Here is an 18,963-nt window from a genome sequence, read left to right as displayed (position 1 = left end):
GTCCCCTAGAATATTTTCAGCTACCTGAAATTTTTACACGTCGGTTGCCATAAAGAATCGTTTCAGATCGCCGATAATAACCCCTAGAGACGAAAATGACAAGCTGGAATAATCAGCTGCTTGTTACTAGTGTGAAATTTTCATAAATTATTTCAATGCAATGAAGAAACATAGAAATGAGAAATAGTCAGGAGCCTTCAGGAAAGTTATGCACACAAAGCCGAAATCATGGGGAAAATTAAATCAAAGCGAGGTATGGAACTGCGAAACTGCGAGAAATTTGGGGATAGGCTAGTGGATAAAGAACCGAAAAGAGTCTAAGGCGGACTATTGCATGGAAGTTGGAAAGAATGGACTGGTCAACCCCAAACGAGGCCACGACTACTTTTACCAAGTACAATCAGTCAGCTTGAATGTGCTCAGCTATATACTTGCTTTTTCATGATTTTTACCCAGAAAGACTTCTACATTGAAAAGATAGACCGCAATCCAGGCTTTTGGACCGAAAAGATTTTTCCCAAGCTGAAAGGATTCTTCATTGATGCTTTGATCCCAAAGTTCCACAGGGGGTTCCAATACAAGAGCCGTACTTATAAGATTAATCGTCTAATACCGGTAACAGGAAAATTCATTTTCCTTACATTCTATCCTTCTTTGTAGTTACATACTTAATTGTATTGTCATTTGAAATAAAATACCTTTGTTTATATTGCTTGTCCTCCAACTTTATCAAACAGTTCGTAGTAACGAACTGTAGTAAAGAGCGACCCGGCTCAATAGTAACCGAAACTCTAAAAAATGGAATTTTGGTACCAATAGCTACATCAAAAGAATCGCATTTTAATGCTGATTTTAAATATATTAAATAAAAAAACAAGTTTTTTCAACTGAAAGTAAGGAGCGACATTAAAACTTAAAACGAACAGAAATTACTTCGTATATAAAAGGGGCTGCTTCTTCATCAACGCCCCGCTCTTTACGCTAAAGTTTGACTCTTTCTCCCAACTCTTCTTTTTAAAACAGTAAAAAACTTTAGCGTAAAGAGCGGGGCGTTGATGAGGAAGCAGCCCCTTTTATATACGAAGTAATTTGTGTCCGTTTTAAGTTTTAATGTCGCTCCTTACTTTCAGTTGAAAAAACTTGTTTTTTTATTTAATTTCTGAATGTTTTTGAATAAATGCATGTTTTGATTTTGGCTCTCCGCAGAGTAATAATTGAAACAAAATTTGAATTTTTTTTTTTTTTTTTTTTTGCTGAATGGCTTACTCATAATTTTGATCGAATGATTTTGGGAAAAAAGAGCGGGGGAGGAAGCCTAGTTGCCCTCCAATTTTTTGGTTAATAAAAAAAGGCAACTAGAAATTTAATTTATTACGAATGGTTTTATAAGTAAAAGATATACGTAACTTATAAACTAGCTTACGTGAAGAATTTTTTATTCTCATATTTTTATTACACATATGAGAGGGTTCACCCCGTCGTCAGTACCTCTCTCTTTACACTAAATCTTAAATTTTGGCCCAATTAATTAAGAATGACCCCTGAATCACAAAAGCCGTAGAATAAATAGTTGACATTACTAAAAATACTTTAGCGTAAAGAGCGAGGTATTAGGAGGAGGTGAGCCCCTCATATGGGTAATAATTTCTGTTCGTTTTAAGTTTTGATGCTGCTCCTTACTTCCAGCTGAAAAAAAAACTTTTTCATATATATTTTTTCAATGTTTTTTTTTTTAATAATGTTAGTAAATCCTGCGCTCCCTTCATGGAAATTTTCTTCCCCCATGACCAAGTCCTCGATGGAAAGTTCCCCCAGTATATCCCCCTCTTTTCGACCCCTCTCCCCGACCAAAAAATTCTCCTGAAAACACCTGTACACTTCCCAATAACCATTACTATATGTAAATCCCCCTGAAAACGTCTGTACACTTCTTAGTAACCATTACTATATGTACACACAGGTCAAAGATTGTAACTTGCAGCCCCTCCAACGGGGACTGCGGGGGAGTAGGTCGTCCCCAAATACATAGTTATTGGGTTTTTCGACTATGGTGAATAAAATGGCTATCTCAGAATTTTGATCCGGTAACTTTGGGTAAGAATGACCGTGGGAGGGGGCCTAGGTGCCCTCTAATTTCCCATCACCCCTGGAAAAAAAAACAAATAAACACGCATCTGTGATTTGTCTTCTGGCACAAAATGCGAAATTCCACATTTTTATAGATTGGGGCTTGAAACTTCTACGACAAGGTTCTCTGATACGCTGAATCTGATGGTGTGATTTTCGTTTAGATCGTATGACTTTTAGGGGGTGTTTCCTCCTATTTTCTAAAATGAGGCAAATATTTTCAGGCTCGTAATTTTTGATGGGTAAGACTATTCTTGATGAAACTTATATATTTAAATCAGCATTAAAATGCCATTCTTTTGATATAACTATCGGTATGAAAATTCCATTTTTTTAGAGTTTTGGTTACTATTGAGCCTAGTCGCTCCTTACTACAGTTCGTTACTACGAACTGTTTAAAAATGTGGAATTTTTTATTTTTTGTCAGAAGGCAGATCACGGATGCGTGTTTATTTGTTTTTTTTTCAGGGGTGATCGTATCGACCCAGTGGTCCTAGAATGTTGCGATAGGGTTCATTCTAACGGAAATGAAAAGTTCTAGTGCCCTTTTTAAGTGACCAAGAAAATCGGAGGGTGCCTAGGCCCCCGTCGCACGCTAATTATTTTCTAAAAGTCACCGGATTTAAATTCTGAGATGACCTACTCCCCCACAGTCCCCATGGGAGGGGCTACAAGCTACTAACACTGACCAGTGCTTACATATAGTAATGGTTATTGGGAAGTGTACAGACGTTTTCTGGGGCGTTTTCATTTGGTTTGGGGCAGGGGTTGAGAAGAGTGGGATATGTTGGGGGAACTTTTCACGGAGGAATTTGTCATGGGGGAAGAAAATTTCCATGAAGGGAGCGCAGGATTTTCTAGCATTATTAAAAAAAAAACAATGAAAAAATAAATATGGCAAAGTTTTTCAACTGAAAGGAACAGAATATTCCTGTTATTATTTTCCTGTAAATATTAATTCCTGTAAATATTCCATAATAATTTCTGTTAAAAGGAACAGAAATTATTACGCATATGAGGGGCTCACCTCCTAATACCTCGCTCTTTACGTTAAAGTATTTTTAGAAATTCCAACTATTTATTCTACGGCTTTTGTTATTCAGGGGTCATTCTTAAGAAATTTTGACAAATTTTAAGCTTTAGCGTGAAGAGTGAGGTACTGACGAGGGGGTGAAACCCCTCATATATGCAATAAAAATATGAGAATACAGAAGTTTCTTTACGTAAGCTAATTTGTAAGTTGCGTATATCTTTAACTAATAAAATTTATTTTTACTTAAATTTTAAGTAAAAAATTAAAAAAAATTTTAAATCTTAAAATTTTTATTTTACTTTAAATAATAAAATCTTATTTTTACCCAGCCAAATATATTACTATTTCTCGGCTGAAACATCTCACCAAAGGAAGCTGTCAATCAAAACCTTTGACAAGACTTGATAATTGGTACTATTTGAAGTTTTGACAACCAACGGTCTCTAGAGAATTAAAAGACAGAAGGCTAACCTTACTTCAATTCTGAAGCTCGATGTTTTCAAGTTCACTTAATCACGGCCTTAAACTAAATTTAGCGCAAAAACCAGAATGATGACTTTTATTCAGTTGTTGAAATCTTTCAGCCTAATTTTCTCAGTTGAAGGTTCATTAGGTTGGACACATAACTCAACACTGTTTAACTAATATATATATAAAAAGAAAATAAAAGGTCAAAATTTTTCCAGAGATGGAGGGGGAAATCAGATGCTTGAAACAAGGATTCATAAATTAACGAAATGAATCTTAGAGTAGAAGTGGATCATTGGACACTCCTAAACAAAAATATTATTTCAAGATACAGTTGCATATCAATTTTCAATTTTCTACAACGAAAGAAACGTCCCCACAACTGACAAAAAAATTGTCGACGACACTTCTTAGAAGAGAAAGTTATTCTCTTATTCCATGTATGTGCAGACGGAATCTAAAAATTACTTCATTCGTAATCACTCATGCCGCCGTACGGAGCGGTAATCATGAAGATCCTAATTTTCAGAGCCTATAACGGAAGATACGTCCCCACAAGTCAGAAGAAGAAAGAAACAGGGTAGATCAGAAATGCCATCATGTGACAGAGCTTGGAGCTTTGAACGTGTCCTTGGTTACGAACTGCGCGCCGCAGCCAAAAAAACAGTACGAGTTGCATCCAGACAAGATTGCGAGGAAGTCTGCCTTAGAGAGACTGATTTTGAGTGCAGGTATGATTTTGTCTAGATAAAAGTAACCTGAAGTTCCAGAAGTCTCGCTTTTGTTTAGGATACCATATGCTACCAGTAAAGTGTATAGCTTCAGTGCAACCTATATATTGATGTATATATATATATATATATATATATATATATATATATATATATATATATATATATATATATATATATATATATATATATATATATATATATATAACCTACATTGATAGTTTGGATTCAGGAGAGACAAGAAATTTTTGGGAAAATTTAGGTTGGTGGCCGGCCACTGCTTTTTCCCGATGCGTCGATGTGTGAATAATGCGTCGATGTGTGGAGCTCGATGTGTGGAGCCCGATGCGTCGATGTGTGAATAATGCGTCGATGTGTGGAGCTCGATGTGTGGAGCCCGATGCGTCGATGTGTGAAGAGCCTTCTGAACAGCGGAATGAATGTTTTGGAAGTGTTTGGGAGTGAGCTTGGTTTAGTAGAGCGGATGTCTGAGAGGAGCGCGCGTGCTACTAAAAAGTTGCGTAAGTTTCTTCGTATAGGGGTTAAAGATAGGAAATTATTTTTGAGGGGGTAGTTTGCTGAGGTTTTTAGGAGTTAGTTTATTATGGACGGTGCTTCTTGGTTAAAATTGTTGGCCTTGTTGTGTGTTTTTTTTCTTGGTTTTTATTTCTTTTAAGTTGTATTTTGTTCATCGGGCTTTTTTTGTAGTTGTATTTTGTGTGTCGCTATGGCCCGCGGGCTGCGATAAAATCTTATCTTATAAATATGATCTTATGATAACTTGAAATTTTTTTAATTCAACAGGATAAAATCAATAATAATCAATGAACAATTTTTCAAGACAGTCCCGGCTGAACTTCGCTGAGGTAAGGATGCTGGGACTGTTTTGAAAAAATTTTCATTTTAGTTTGTGTGATTTTATCCTGTTGTAAGTTTTTTCTTCTTGTATAGTTTTGTATTGCTGGGGACTGCCCTTGGACATAAGGCCGAAATATTCATTCTAATCTGTTTCCCACTGTCTTGAGAAATTCCCTTTTTTTCTTCTTGTTTTTGGTGTTCGTGATTTTTAGCTTCAATTTTTATCTTAAGCTGCGCCCCATCTATAACCTAGGGTATAAACCATGCCAGAATGGATTTTAATTATGTACATTTCCTAAAAGGCTAAGATGTTAAAAACAATCTTTATGATACATTTGAAAATAAGCCAGAAACTAAATTTGCAAAAATGAAAAATGACAGTTTTTCTATATGAACTAATCCTTCACAAGGAAGGGGGTGTCAAAACCGAAGTATTGGAAGCTGAGCCTAAATACACATTAATTTACTGAAAATAAAATGGAACATAAATGCTGAAACCCGACAATAAAACAGAAATAATTAAAATCGTGACTTTTTAATCGCGACAATTACACAGCTTAATTAAAAAGCCGAAAATAGACTATTTCAAAATATACACAGTTGTACATATTTCTTCAGTAGCTTGATTTCAAATTAGCACAGATATACACTGGGAACATGATGAGATGACTTGTCAGTCACCAGTCACGCATCTGTTGAAGGATACTTAGATGCCAGCTGGCGCATACTGATTTTTGTAATCTGGGGCACGCGTTTTGATCAATAGCTTTAAGCATCTGCATCATGAAATCTTAACAGGATCAGCTATTACTACAATACTAGAAAGACCATATGTTATTTATTTCTCAAGTTTGTAAAAATGTGATTATAAAGACAAACATAGATAATAGAACATTGACAGCAATCCTATGCAATATACATTGGCATGTTAACTTTTTAAGTGATGAAATCGCTAATATTTCGGCAAAAAATTTAGAATGGGTTATTTATCAGGGTCAGTTATTATTGAAATACAAAAAACCACTAGCATCATCTTACTTCTCAAGTTCGTGAAAAATCGATCATAAAGACAAACATAGATAATAGAACATTGACATAAGTTCTGTGACATACAAATCGACCTACTGATTTGTAAGGCCGGGCCGGATTCAAAGCATTGACGCTTCTAGGCCCAAATGTTTTAGCCATTCCGTTTTTCCGAGATTCTTGGGGTTATTCCCGCAAATTTAGGAATAGTGGAAGTAATGAATAGAACACATTTAGCAAGTCAAAAGTAATGAAAGAAAGAAAGAGGTGATAGCAAATACTCAGCTGCCATTCTTGAGAGACAACTGACAGTGTTGTCAGTGGCCACAGAATTCCTGTGTTGTCTTAAAATCACTTTTCTGTGAAAAGGCAGCGCGGCGGCGAAATGCACCTGACACTTTGACGATTAATTGCAGCAGTCAGGTTTTCGTCAAGAAAAATCACTCAGGGATAATTTATTGCGCTTCCTGGCATTGTATACCCCTTGAACCCGGGCCTGTTGCTAAATTTAGGCCTGTTGTTGAAAATGCTAACATTTCGGTCACTTGTTGCAAATAAATTATTTAAAAAGGAACGGTTTTTGGAATCTTCACGGTTTTGGGTTCTCAAGGATCTTAACAGGATCAAGTATTACCGCCATACTAAATATCACTAGGTGTCATCTGCTATCTTTACTCCTCAAGTTTTTGGATAGCCGATCATAAAGATGAACATAGGTAATAGAACATTTACAGTAATTCTATGCAATATTGGCATGCTAAGTGTTTTGGTGATGAAAACGCGAACATTTCTTCCAAATATTGCCAAATGAATTAGCTAAAAAGGATCGGTTATTGGGATCTTTATGGTCTTATTGATCTCAAGGACCTTAACAGGGTCAGTTACTATTGTAATACTAAAAAGTACTAGGTACCATCTACTATTTTTATATCTCAAGTTCGTGGAAATCCGATCATAAATTAGGCCATAATATTGATGCAATTCTATATAATACAGAATTGCTGATTTGTTAAGTGATGAAAATGCTGACATTTCGGCCAAATATTGCCAAATAAATTAGTTAAAAAGGATCGGTTATTGGAATCTTTATGCTCTTAGTGACCTTAAGGACCTTAACAGGGCTAGTTACTATTGTAATACTAAGAAGTACTAGGTACCATCTGCTATTTTTATATCTCAAAGTTTGTGGAAATTCGATCATAAATTAGGTCATAACATTGATGCAATTCTATATAATACAGAGTTGCCAATCTGTTAGGTGATGAAAATGCTGACATTTCGGCCAAACATTGCCGAGAGAGTTACTTAAAGAAAAAAACTTAGGATATTATCATTATGGTTGTTATGTTCAAAATATTTGGAGTCATTTTGTTCGTTATATTAGTCATTTTCTTCGGAAAGTTTGCACAAGGTCGCCAACTGACCGAGAAAAAGTGCCAAAATTTGGTTTCTCAAAAAAAAAAAAATATTGACTAAACCGATGATTATTAATGCAATAAAAATCATCAGTCATGTACTGATTTTTCTGGAAGCTGGTGGAACATGGATTCATGGCTACAGAAGACAAAATTAAATTGCAGAAAAAGGACATCAAACCTAATTTTCCATATATCAAATTTAAGTACTGCAGGCTGGATCACCTATCTTTTTTAAGCGTAAAAAGGCAAAAAGACATCATAAATATTAGTCGGTAAATATTACCACTGAAAAGCCTGGCGTTTTTTTTTTTTTTTTTTTTTTTTTTTTTTTTTTTTTTTTTTTTTTTTTTTTTTTTTTTTTTTTTTTTTTTTTTTTTCAATGCTCTATAAGTTACAAAGCTTTAGAACAAATCCTTTTCATAACACCGCCTTTTTTTACTCGCACGAACGATTAAGATGGCTAAATCACGTTATGCGGACAATAAATTTCCAAAAGATCGTGCTTATTGGCCATCCATCTGGCACCAAACAAAGAGCAGGTTGTCTTCGGATAGGAAACAGGCTATAAAATAGGATATGAAGGAAATTTGAAATTCATGGGTGGGAGGAAAGAGTAACCCTTTAACAGAGGGAGGTAGAGAGGGGCGTGTACATCTGTGTTGGCCTCAGGAGGATTGGTGCTACAAATGAGTGGTTTTTATATTATCTTCACAACCACGTTGTACCAGGTAATGCAAACAATTGTAGTATATAACAAATACCAATTTTTCTAGAGCACTCGATAATAAAATTTCAAGCAGATCAGAAAATTTTGTGGAAAACTTGACCGGCTCAAATTAGCAGCAGCTAAACCCCAGTGTTAGTAAGATCCCATTGTAAATAGGCTTTAAGTAATCTGTAATCTAAAACCCTTTTTCTAATCAGTTTCTTTGTCTGCTCTCACACGAAAAGAAGTAATCGACGGGAGACTCGTTTTCCATGCGGAAAGATCATAAAAGCCCAATTAGTGGAGACAGTGGGACAGAGAAACGGTATCAATGGGTATTTTTTTTTTTCTGAACAATTTATGAAACGCTACGCTTTTACGGTGACCGCAGAGTATATATTATACCAACAAAGGAACTAAATTATAGGGTGAACAACCGAAAATTACTTAATTGCTTTCTCCTAAGGCTACCCTTAAAAACAACTAAAGGAAGTTATTCCGGCGTTAAGAAGAAAAAACGGTAAAAATGACAAAATACTTGAGGTCGGCTTCATTGACAAACACTAATGAAGGTATACTATTGAAATTGGTATATTTTTTAACAGAGATATACCCAATCACAACAACGATATATTCCTATTACGATAAAGGTATATCCTCTTATTATAATCATCCAATCAACAAAAATTATTCTACTTATGATTATGCCTTATTCGTTTCTAGACGTATATCTAACTAAACACGCAGGTAAAAGCCCCTATATATTTACTATTTTGTAACTAATTTTCTGAAAAAATGTGAGATAGACCCTTTTGTTTTGGGAAGGATATGTATTTATGGTGATTTTCCAATCTTTCCTAACTTATTAAATAGTCTTTTTTTAAATTATCTCCTATATGCTACAAGTTGTCATGTAGCTGTGAAATTAAAGGATGAGGGTTACTCTTTCCTCCCACCCATGAGTTTCACATCTTTTTCCGAAAATGAATCATAGAATGGCAGATAGATAGGGGCTTTTCACCGTGGAATAGCTGTAACAATTTGTTAGTTACAGATTTTCAAAAGCAGATTCAATAGCTTTCATAAAGTTTCTGCTTTAATATATAATTACAAATATAATCTTAAACTCAAAGTTCGAAAACTTTAAGCAATAGCAAATATGTTTTTTGTTTTTTTTTTTTTCAACTCGTTTTGAAATGGATTTAATAGCAGAAAAAAAGTTCTTTTTTCGAGAATCCATGAATACAAGTGAAAACGAGGGGCAAAAAACGGATTGGGCTTTACATAACATTAACATTAAATTGATCAAAATTATACATGCATAAATGAAAAAAGTCGGTGAGTTTAACGAGTTAAAAAGATAAAGTTGTGTAAAGCCCAATTTATTTTGTACCCCTCGTTTTCACTTATATTAATAGATTCTGAAGAAAAAAAAACTAAACAAAATAACTTAACAAAAGACTAAAAAGTCTTTAGCCTTCTCTAAGACAAAAATTCGTCTTACGTAAGATTTGAATTAAAGTTGTCATGCCCACAGCCAATTGTTCTTACCGCTGCACTATCAGATCTTGTATGAATACAAGATCAAAAAATACATGTGTTTTTTTTGTAATTTATGTTATATCCAATCACCCGTTTATGCTGTTTTATTTATACGGGGGGGGTATTATTGCATTTGTCATCTGAACTGCACATACTGATAAGATTTTGGATGTAATAGAATATTCAGAATTGGTAAAAAAAAAAAAAAAGGCACACAAATTTGAAAAAGAATATATTATTTGACAAAAGTACAAACTGACACAAAATAAAAAGTTAAAGAGACACTAGAATATAATACATCTGACAAGGATACGTCTGACATACAATATCTGGAACAGAAGCGTTCCTTGAGGCTCTGAGTTTTCTGCTTCAATTGTTTAATTTTTTTAATATTTATTTTTATTACATTTTTTTAATTTATAGATCCGCTAATTTCAATACAAACACGCAAGAATGTAGTACATCTGACATGGATAGGCACACAATGTCTGGAATGGGAGCCTTTCGCGTAAACGATGCTATTGACTATTTAGAAAATAACTGTGTGGATGATCCAGTCAAACTCTGCGAATTCCAGAAATTTGACGGCAGAATCTTAAAAACTGTTGACTCAGTTTTTCAGGTACTTTTTTTTTCTTTTTTGTAACCACGACAAGGTCTTCATGCACTAGATGGTAAGTGCGGATTTTGTTCTGATGAATGGTTTTTTGTTTAGTTTTTTGGGGGCATATTTTTATTTTATGTTTTTTTGTCTAAGTACGACCATATTTTTGAAAACTAGTAATTTCTATAAATGATACACAAAACCACCAGATAAAATATCTAGCAAAAAAAACACCCAAACATCATTAGATTCATTTTAAATAAATTAGCTCAAATTTGGCTAAAATATATAATACCAGCATTCATTTAAATTGCTATCTAATTTGAAGGTACAAAATATTTCTAGTAAAGACTAAAACTATCCCTGTAAAACCGTCTTTCAAAGCCTAAGAAGATGAGGTAACTTAAATCATTTTGCGACCCTAAGCGTCGGCTGACCGTCACAAAGACAAATAGGTGATTAGCAAAGTCTGCTGGGGGACTAGCCATCATCGAGAGCTGTCCAGAATCTATTATTTGACAGTGAATTTTGACAAAAAAAAACAATCAAATTTTACGTCCCTTTTGTTGGTAAGCTTGTCATTCAAAGCGGGCAGCACCACAGGGAACTCCCAAAGGGGCCAAACTGTTCAAATGATAACTCCTTCGAGCTGATTTTAGGACTTTTCTTAGAAGTATGCTAAAAAAATTTACTGACTGCCCTTTCTTGAACTCTAAAAAAAAATCCGCTCAATTTAATCCAAATAAAATTCATGCTTTACATGTATGCAAGTTCCACCAAACTGAACATCTCTATCTCCGGCACCAATCAGAAACTGAGTGGTTTTTGTAAGATTTCCAGGAAAGTAGGTGTCGGTTTTTAGTTTTCTCTCATTTATTCAGATTGTAATTAGTTTAGCCACACAAACTAAAAAAGTTTATAATGGAGAAGATACGGTGATTCTTTTAGGAACTGCGTCCTTGTTCAAAGAAAGCTTTTTTGTGTCCATGATTTGCAATATGGAAGAACAGAAATATCCAATGGACTCGTCTCCAGAGTGAAGGCCACTTTGATAAGGATCGGCTGCCTTTTTAGTTCGTTCTTTGCTCATGTTTTCTTTCTGGTTCCTATTTGGAAGCTTTTTATCATTTCTCAGCGAAAACAAATTCATTTGATGTTTACCTGATTTGGTGGACATCTATACTGTATTCCAGTTTGGAACCGGAATACATTCTTATCCAGACGCTATAGAGTTTAAAATATTTGCGAGAAAATGGACCCCTTAGTCGATTTGTTCGATTTATTCAGTTCGATCTCTTTCAGCACTAGCTTCTCGTATTTCACTTATCTGAAATTTTACGAATCGTAACGTTTTTTTCTATTTCTGTTGTTTTTTCTAGCACTTGTGTGTCTCCCCGTGACTTTCTTATTTATTTTTCTTTTGGTTTTGAGTTTTTCTTTTACTATTTTAATAATTCTCTTATTATATGTTGTATGTGTATGTTGTGTGTATATATTGCAATTATTGGTAACATCTTCCTAAAGAAAATTGATTTCTAATTGTTTTTATTTTTTACACTTGCAAGCCTTACTAACTTCATCTAATGGTTAAAGACAGTTTTAAGCTTTCCTTTTCATATCCTCTTCATGCTGTTTATTTTATTATTATACTTTATTATTTTATTATTAGTTTATTATTATACTCTTCATGCTGCATTTTGTATGACTAGAGGGCTTACATAGACTATTATTATTATTATTTACTAATATCTTTCTAAAGAAAATTAGTTTTTTTCTTAAATATGTCATTAAACTTCTTTCTATTTTAGATGTTTAAACTCTTATTAAGGTACCTCCCCCCTCCCGGTTATCAGAATCAGAATTGCTACTGGTTGACCTAGACGACCACAAACTGTTGGTTTCTGACTCGCAACTGTAACAACAAGATCATGAAAATATATCATTGACAAAGCTTTTAACTACACATGTGTTTGGAAAATGTGAGGGCCCTTGAACGCCCAATTGGGCCCTGTACCTACGAGCCTGAATACAGTCTTACGTCCATACCTCTTAAGCATATAAAATCGTTCAGTGTGCATTTTTAGGTGGCATATTCGTAGTCAAACATAAAGCTTTTTCAAAGCAACAATTGTGAATCAACAATAATTTTCGCGAGAAAACAATTTGCTATTGTTGTTTGAAAAATGGCAATATTTTCAAACCAATTGAACATTGTTTTACTATTTTCAATTAAACTCACGTTTACTCCTGTCATTTTGACTGTATGATCAAATTCTGACAGTTCCAATTAAACATAACAAAAGAATTTTCAATTTTTCCTTTGGAGGGAATTGTGGTAGATGATTCAAAATTAAGTACCTTCTCACGTTTTTATTTTAGGTACGAGATCAATTTAATAATAAATACAACAACATTTATGGCAAACTAGTTGTTTCTTCTCTTCCAAAAGTGTAACAACGAAAACGGTTTTCCGCATAATATTCATCCTTAATACCCCCCCAAAAAAAAAAAAAATTCCCCCAAACAACGATTGACAAACAGTGACTCCAATTGTGGATCGATTTCATTCACAATGTTGACAAAAAAAACCTTTGTTGGTTCCTAGAACACGATCGTTCGTCAACAATATTGCCAGAAAAGACCTATAAAGTTGAGTTCCTTCTTTAGGACGTGCCATCTCTCGACGAATGTCGTCAATTATGTCTATCAGCACCCTATAGATGTCACAGTTTTGATTTCAACGATACTGGTGATAACGTGTGTCGTCTCAGTCATCATGCAATTGCAACTCTGACCCATATTCAGGAGCCATTCCTTGAAATCAATGGAGCATCCACTTATGAATTGAGTTCGTGTTATAATGTCACGATTGACTGCCGATCAGGTACTCTTTGTTCTCAAGTAATCAAATGTGCATAACTGAATTCCAATTGATTTTCTTATTAAAATGTCGAAATATTGTTTATATTGAAAACCAAAGGTGTAAAATATTTCATAATTGGTGTTAATCGAAAGGATCATTAACATGTATATAACTGAATTCCATTTGATTTTCTTATTAAAATATCGAAATATTGTTCATATTGAAAACCAAAGGTGTAAAATATTTCATAATTGGTGTTAATCGAAAGGATCATTAATATGTATATAACTGAATCCCATTTGATTTGACTACTATAATATCGAAATGGAGTTTGTTCTTTATCGATAACCAAAGGTATAAATTATTTCAAGATTTACATATTACCAAACGTATTAATTGATGATAGAACACAGAGTTTTAACAGGATTTTTGTTCAGAGCGTGGAAGGAAGGGTACAAAAAAACTTTAAAAAACACAATATTTGTTTTTACACTTTCTTATCATAATTTTACGAGTCTGTCAAATATTTCGTTGGGGAAGTTTTAGACACTGAACACGGCCTTGATAAAACGTATAAAATATTTGAATATACGTATCAACAAAAATAATCAACAAATGTGCATAACTGAACTCTAATTGATATTCATATTAAAGTATTTAAATATTGTCTTTACTAAAAACTAAAAGTTTAAAATACTTCAAAATGGGTAAAAACCAAAGCAATCAGCAAAATGTGCATAACTGAATCCCCACCCTGATTTTCTTATGAAAATGACAAAACATGGTTTATATTAAAAATCAGAGCTGTAAAATAATTCTAAATGTTTATTAATCAAAATTATCAACAAAATGTGTATGACTGAGTTCAAGTTAATTTTCATGCTAAATTATAGAAATATAGTTTTTTTATCGATGACCAAAGGTACAGCCTTTTTCAAAACGTGCAAATATCCAAATGTCTTTACTGAAAATTAAAGTATAAAATGATTCAAATGTGTACTAATCAAAATAATCAGCGAAATATGCACAACAGAACTCCAATTGAGGTTCATAATAAAGTGTTGATATATTGTCTTTACTGAAAACTAAAGTATAAAATATTTCAAATGTGTACTAATCAAAATAATCAGCAAAATATGCATAACCGAACTACAATTGATGTTCATAATAAAGTGTTGAAGCAATGTCTTTACTGAAAACTGAAGTATAAAATGTTTCAAATGTGTACTAATCAAAATTATCAGCAAAATATGCATAACTGAACTTCAAGTGATGCTTATAATAAAGTATTGAAGCAATGTCTTCAATGAAAAGTAAAGGCATAAAATATTTCAAGATGTGTATTAACCAAATTAACCAACAAAATGTGAATCAATGAATTCCATTTCATTTATATACTAAAGTATCGAAAAGTAGTTTTGTTTTGTAGTGTAGTGTAATTATAGAGCAGTCGTTACTGTGAATGTCCGAAATCTAGTTAATGTCGACATTCACCGGTGAATGTTCGAAATTCATTTTTCTCTGCTTGGATTCAATTAGCTTTGCCAGTCAGCTTTTTCAGTCTTATGCAAGCTTTGATGGTTAAGTTAGGTTAAGGATAAGTTAAAGTTAGGTTAGGTTAAATTAGGTTATAAATCTCAGAAATGGATTAAAAACCTAGCCTGTCACCATCAAAATTGAAAAAGTTGACTGGCAAAGCTGACTAAATCCAAGGAGAATAAAGGCACTTCGGATATTCACCATTGAACGTCGACATTCACCAATTTTGGACATTCATGGTAACACAGTCATATTTACTGATAATCAAAGTTAGATCAAAATAATCAACAAATGTGCATAACTGAACTCTTGTTTATGCTCATGGTAACATATATGGACATTCATGGTAACATTGTCATATTTATTGATAATCAAAGGTAGATCAAAATAATTAACAAATGTCCATAACTGAACTCTTGTTTATGCTCATTGTAACGTATATGGACATTCATGGTAACATAGTCATATTTACTGATAATCAAAGTTAGATCAAAAGAATCAACAAATGTGCATAACTGAACTCTTGTTTATGCTCATGGTAACGTATATGGACATTCATGGTAACATAGTCATATTTACTGATAATCAAAGGTAGACCAAATTATTAACATATGTGCATAACTGAACTCTTGTTTATGCTCATATTAAGGTATCAAAATATTGTTTTTACTAAAAACTAAGTATAAAAATATTTAAAAATATGTTGTAACTATAATAATAAACAAAACATACACAACTAAATTCCACTTTATTTTCTTATAAAAATATGAAAGTATGGTTTATATTGAAAAACAAGGTTGTAAAATATTTCAAAACGTGCGGAAATCCAAATTATCTAAAAAAATTGCATAACTGTATTCAAGTTGATTTCAAACTAAAGTATCGAAATGAAGTTTTGTTTTTATCGATAACCAAAAGTATAAAAATATCAATATGTGCACGTAACCAAAGGTATTTTTTGATAACCAAACTACTAGTTCTAACAACTCGTCACAGCACCAAGCCACCTGAGGCCAACATAGCTACGCACGTTCCTCCTCCATTCAAATCAATTCAAAGCCTCTCTCTTTACACCCTCCCAAGAAGTTATCATCTTTCTTTATGACATCCTCCCAGCCTAACCGCGGACTTTAACTGGTGTTCATATTAACATATTGAGATATTGTCTTTACTGAAAACTAAAGGTCGCAACAGAGGCAAATAGGTCACTGTCACCAATAGAGTTACTTCGATGAGAACACCAAAGCAATTGGATAAAATAATATAAAATGGAAATGACGTTAATTTGATTAAATTAACTCCTTAAGTCTATATTATATTGTTTTATTTTATTCAGCTGCTTTAGTGTTCTCATCGAAGTAATTCTATTAGTGACAGTGACCTATGTGCACCTGTTGCGACAATTGTAGTTTACTAATATTGGTGATGGTTTTTATTTGTATTTTGTTTATTTTAGTTTTTTATCTTTGTTTCTTCTGCGCTGAAGACGCCTTGTTTTATACAGGCGAAATACCCGCGTCGTTTTATCGTTTTTCTTTCTACTGACCATTGTCTCGTTTGTTTCTTCATTGAGTTTTCTCTCTTTATTGTCCTTTATAAACGAAAGTATCGAAAGGTGAATTTAATAGGAAACATAAAGTAATAAATACTTTAATACACAATAGATCTCAAAAATTATATTTATTAAAAAGCTAAACATACGTAGTCGTGTAAGAAACTTCAAACGGAGAAAAAGTTATTGCCCAGAAATATTTTTAGTATAAAAAAAATCTAGCCTATATTTGCTTTATCAATCTTCATTTTTTATCAAAACTTTCAAACTGACCTTACGCCTATGTAAGAGGTTTTTTGATGTATCTGATATTTGGCTTTTATTTCATAGTTAGTTCAAAGTTGTAGGGAGGTTTATGGATATACATAGAGAAGGGAGGCCTCGGGGCCCACTCCACCTCCCGAAATCCTTAAGTTTCTTGAATTTTCGGGAAATTCTTATTAACATAAATTTATTTTTTATTACTCCCCCTCTCCTCGATAGTATAGCTATACTTTTAAATCTTCAATGGTAATATTAAAAAAAAATTCACTATATGCATACATTCAGGGCAAAATCTTCATTTTTTATCAAAACTCTCAAACTGACCTTAAGCCTATGTAAGAGGATTTTTGATGTATCTGATATTTGGCTTAGTTCAAAGTTGTAGGAAGGTTTATGGAGATACATAGAGAAGGGAGGCCTCGGGGTCCACTCCACCCAAATCCTTAAGTTTCTTGAATTTTCGGGAAATTCTTATTCAAATTATCACATAATTTAGTTTTTATTATTCTCCCTCGATAGTATATCTATACTTTTAAAATCTTCAACGGTAATATTAAAAAGAATCACTATATGCATACATTCAGGGTATTATTAATTTGTTCTCTTTCATTTATTTAGACTTAATCATTATCAGAATAAAGGTTTATAAAAGTTGGATGCTTTCAGCAGAACTGCTTGAGCTTATAGTTCTCACTCATTGATTTAGATTAATTCTATATCATTTTCTTTTGTCATCTCTTGCATTTTGCAACTCATGTTTTTTTCAAAAGTCATAATTTCTTTTGTTGCATTTAATCCAGTCTACTACCAGCAAATAAATCTTTGATAACACGATTTTAATTATAGTTGCTCCAATATATTCGCCCCTAATTCGATTGAACTTGCTCCAATTTTAATCGATTTTATTAAATCCTCTTGCTCTCAATTGGAAGGCCACAGATGTTGTAACCTATCTTCATTGACGAAAAATATCTTCATTGATTTAAGGCATTCAAGCGTGGAACAAAAGATTACCTCATTTAAAAAAGCTATTAATTGTAATTTTATGATTCTGACACAAAAACAAATATTCAAATATTTAAAATATTTATTTATTTAATATTTATTTATTTTAAAATATTTATTAATATTTCAAATATTTATGAATAATCAAATATTTCAACACAGTGGATGTGGACCCGAAAACAAATTGCTATGTGTGATTATATCTTAAAAATCCATTAAAGGATACATTTTTTTTCTGAGGGGTTACCCACCCCCTATTGCAAATGTTATAGGTCTACCTGCTCCGCTACGCAGAACAACCTTACGCAACACCAAGCCTCTTGGTGACCAACATAAAACAGTTCGATCAGTGCATGGCACACTTCAACCCTGTGTTGCACGCACCCTCTGGTGTAAAGATTTTCAAATAATGAATACATTATTTGTGAATTGTATGATGTATACTATTTTCACTGTTTATTATTCACTGGCTACCTGTCCCGCCTTTCGAGAAAAAACCTCCCCACACGCGAGACCTCTTTGCACACCACATGGCATACTCCTGCCACGCGTGCGGCGGGAAACAAATGTAAAAAATATTATTGTCAAATAGAAGAAATAAAAACTAAATTTCCCTATTAGATTTCCTGTGAGGTGGTTTCCCGCGTTAGAGGAATTTCAAGCAGACTGATTTTTTATGTGCCTCCAGCTCCAAAGTGTACCAATAAAATTAATTGTTGTATTTTTTTTTTAAAACAAAAGTTTAGAATAATGCGTTGCGTACAAATACACAACGATAATTGCCAATCAAGTGTTTTGGTATTAAGATATAGGAATACAGAAAAGTCAAATTTGCCTATCAACGGACATCTTTTATTTTCATCTGAGGCCTGTCTGGAAAGATTTCCATCCAAATCTTGATTTTACATTATTTCAAATTATTCATTGAATTTTTGAAATGCCAAAGATATCACACGAACTATCTTTTCAAAATGAGTTTTTCATTTAAGCATAAATTTAGATATGAAAAAAAAAACAGATAGTCTATTCTTTATAGTAGAGATAGTAAAAAAAACTTGAGCTCTATAATTTTTGTTACTACCATCTCTTCAAGTCGAAATTCGAGTCAGCCACATTTCAATAATCCCGGCTTCTGGAAATATTTTTAAAAGTGATGAAAATAAACAATAAATATGTACAATGCTGTCTCAAACTCCACAGAGAGGTATCTATTTTTTATTTTATATT

At 33.1% G+C, this 18,963-nt stretch overlaps 2 protein-coding genes across 3 annotated transcripts in view; one reads left to right on the top strand and one right to left on the bottom strand.

The window, feature by feature from the left end:
* LOC136037302 (autophagy-related protein 16-1-like) overlaps window positions 1-18,963 on the bottom strand; it is a 226,882-nt gene that overhangs the window by 132,130 nt on the left and 75,789 nt on the right. The gene's annotated exons all lie outside the window — the stretch shown is intronic.
* LOC136037301 (uncharacterized) overlaps window positions 1-18,963 on the top strand; it is a 38,615-nt gene that overhangs the window by 14,366 nt on the left and 5,286 nt on the right. Inside the window, exons 4-6 of the mRNA XM_065719948.1 lie at window positions 4,158-4,359; window positions 10,333-10,531; window positions 13,181-13,397. Coding sequence (XP_065576020.1) covers window positions 4,158-4,359; window positions 10,333-10,531; window positions 13,181-13,397 — 618 coding nt within the window. The remainder of the gene's footprint in view (window positions 1-4,157; window positions 4,360-10,332; window positions 10,532-13,180; window positions 13,398-18,963) is intronic.

Source organism: Artemia franciscana, chromosome 16, assembly GCF_032884065.1.
Source record: "Artemia franciscana chromosome 16, ASM3288406v1, whole genome shotgun sequence".
Lineage (NCBI taxonomy): Eukaryota > Metazoa > Arthropoda > Branchiopoda > Anostraca > Artemiidae > Artemia > Artemia franciscana.
The sequence above is the reverse complement of the archived record's forward strand: the minus strand, read 5'-3'. Positions and strand labels throughout refer to the sequence as shown.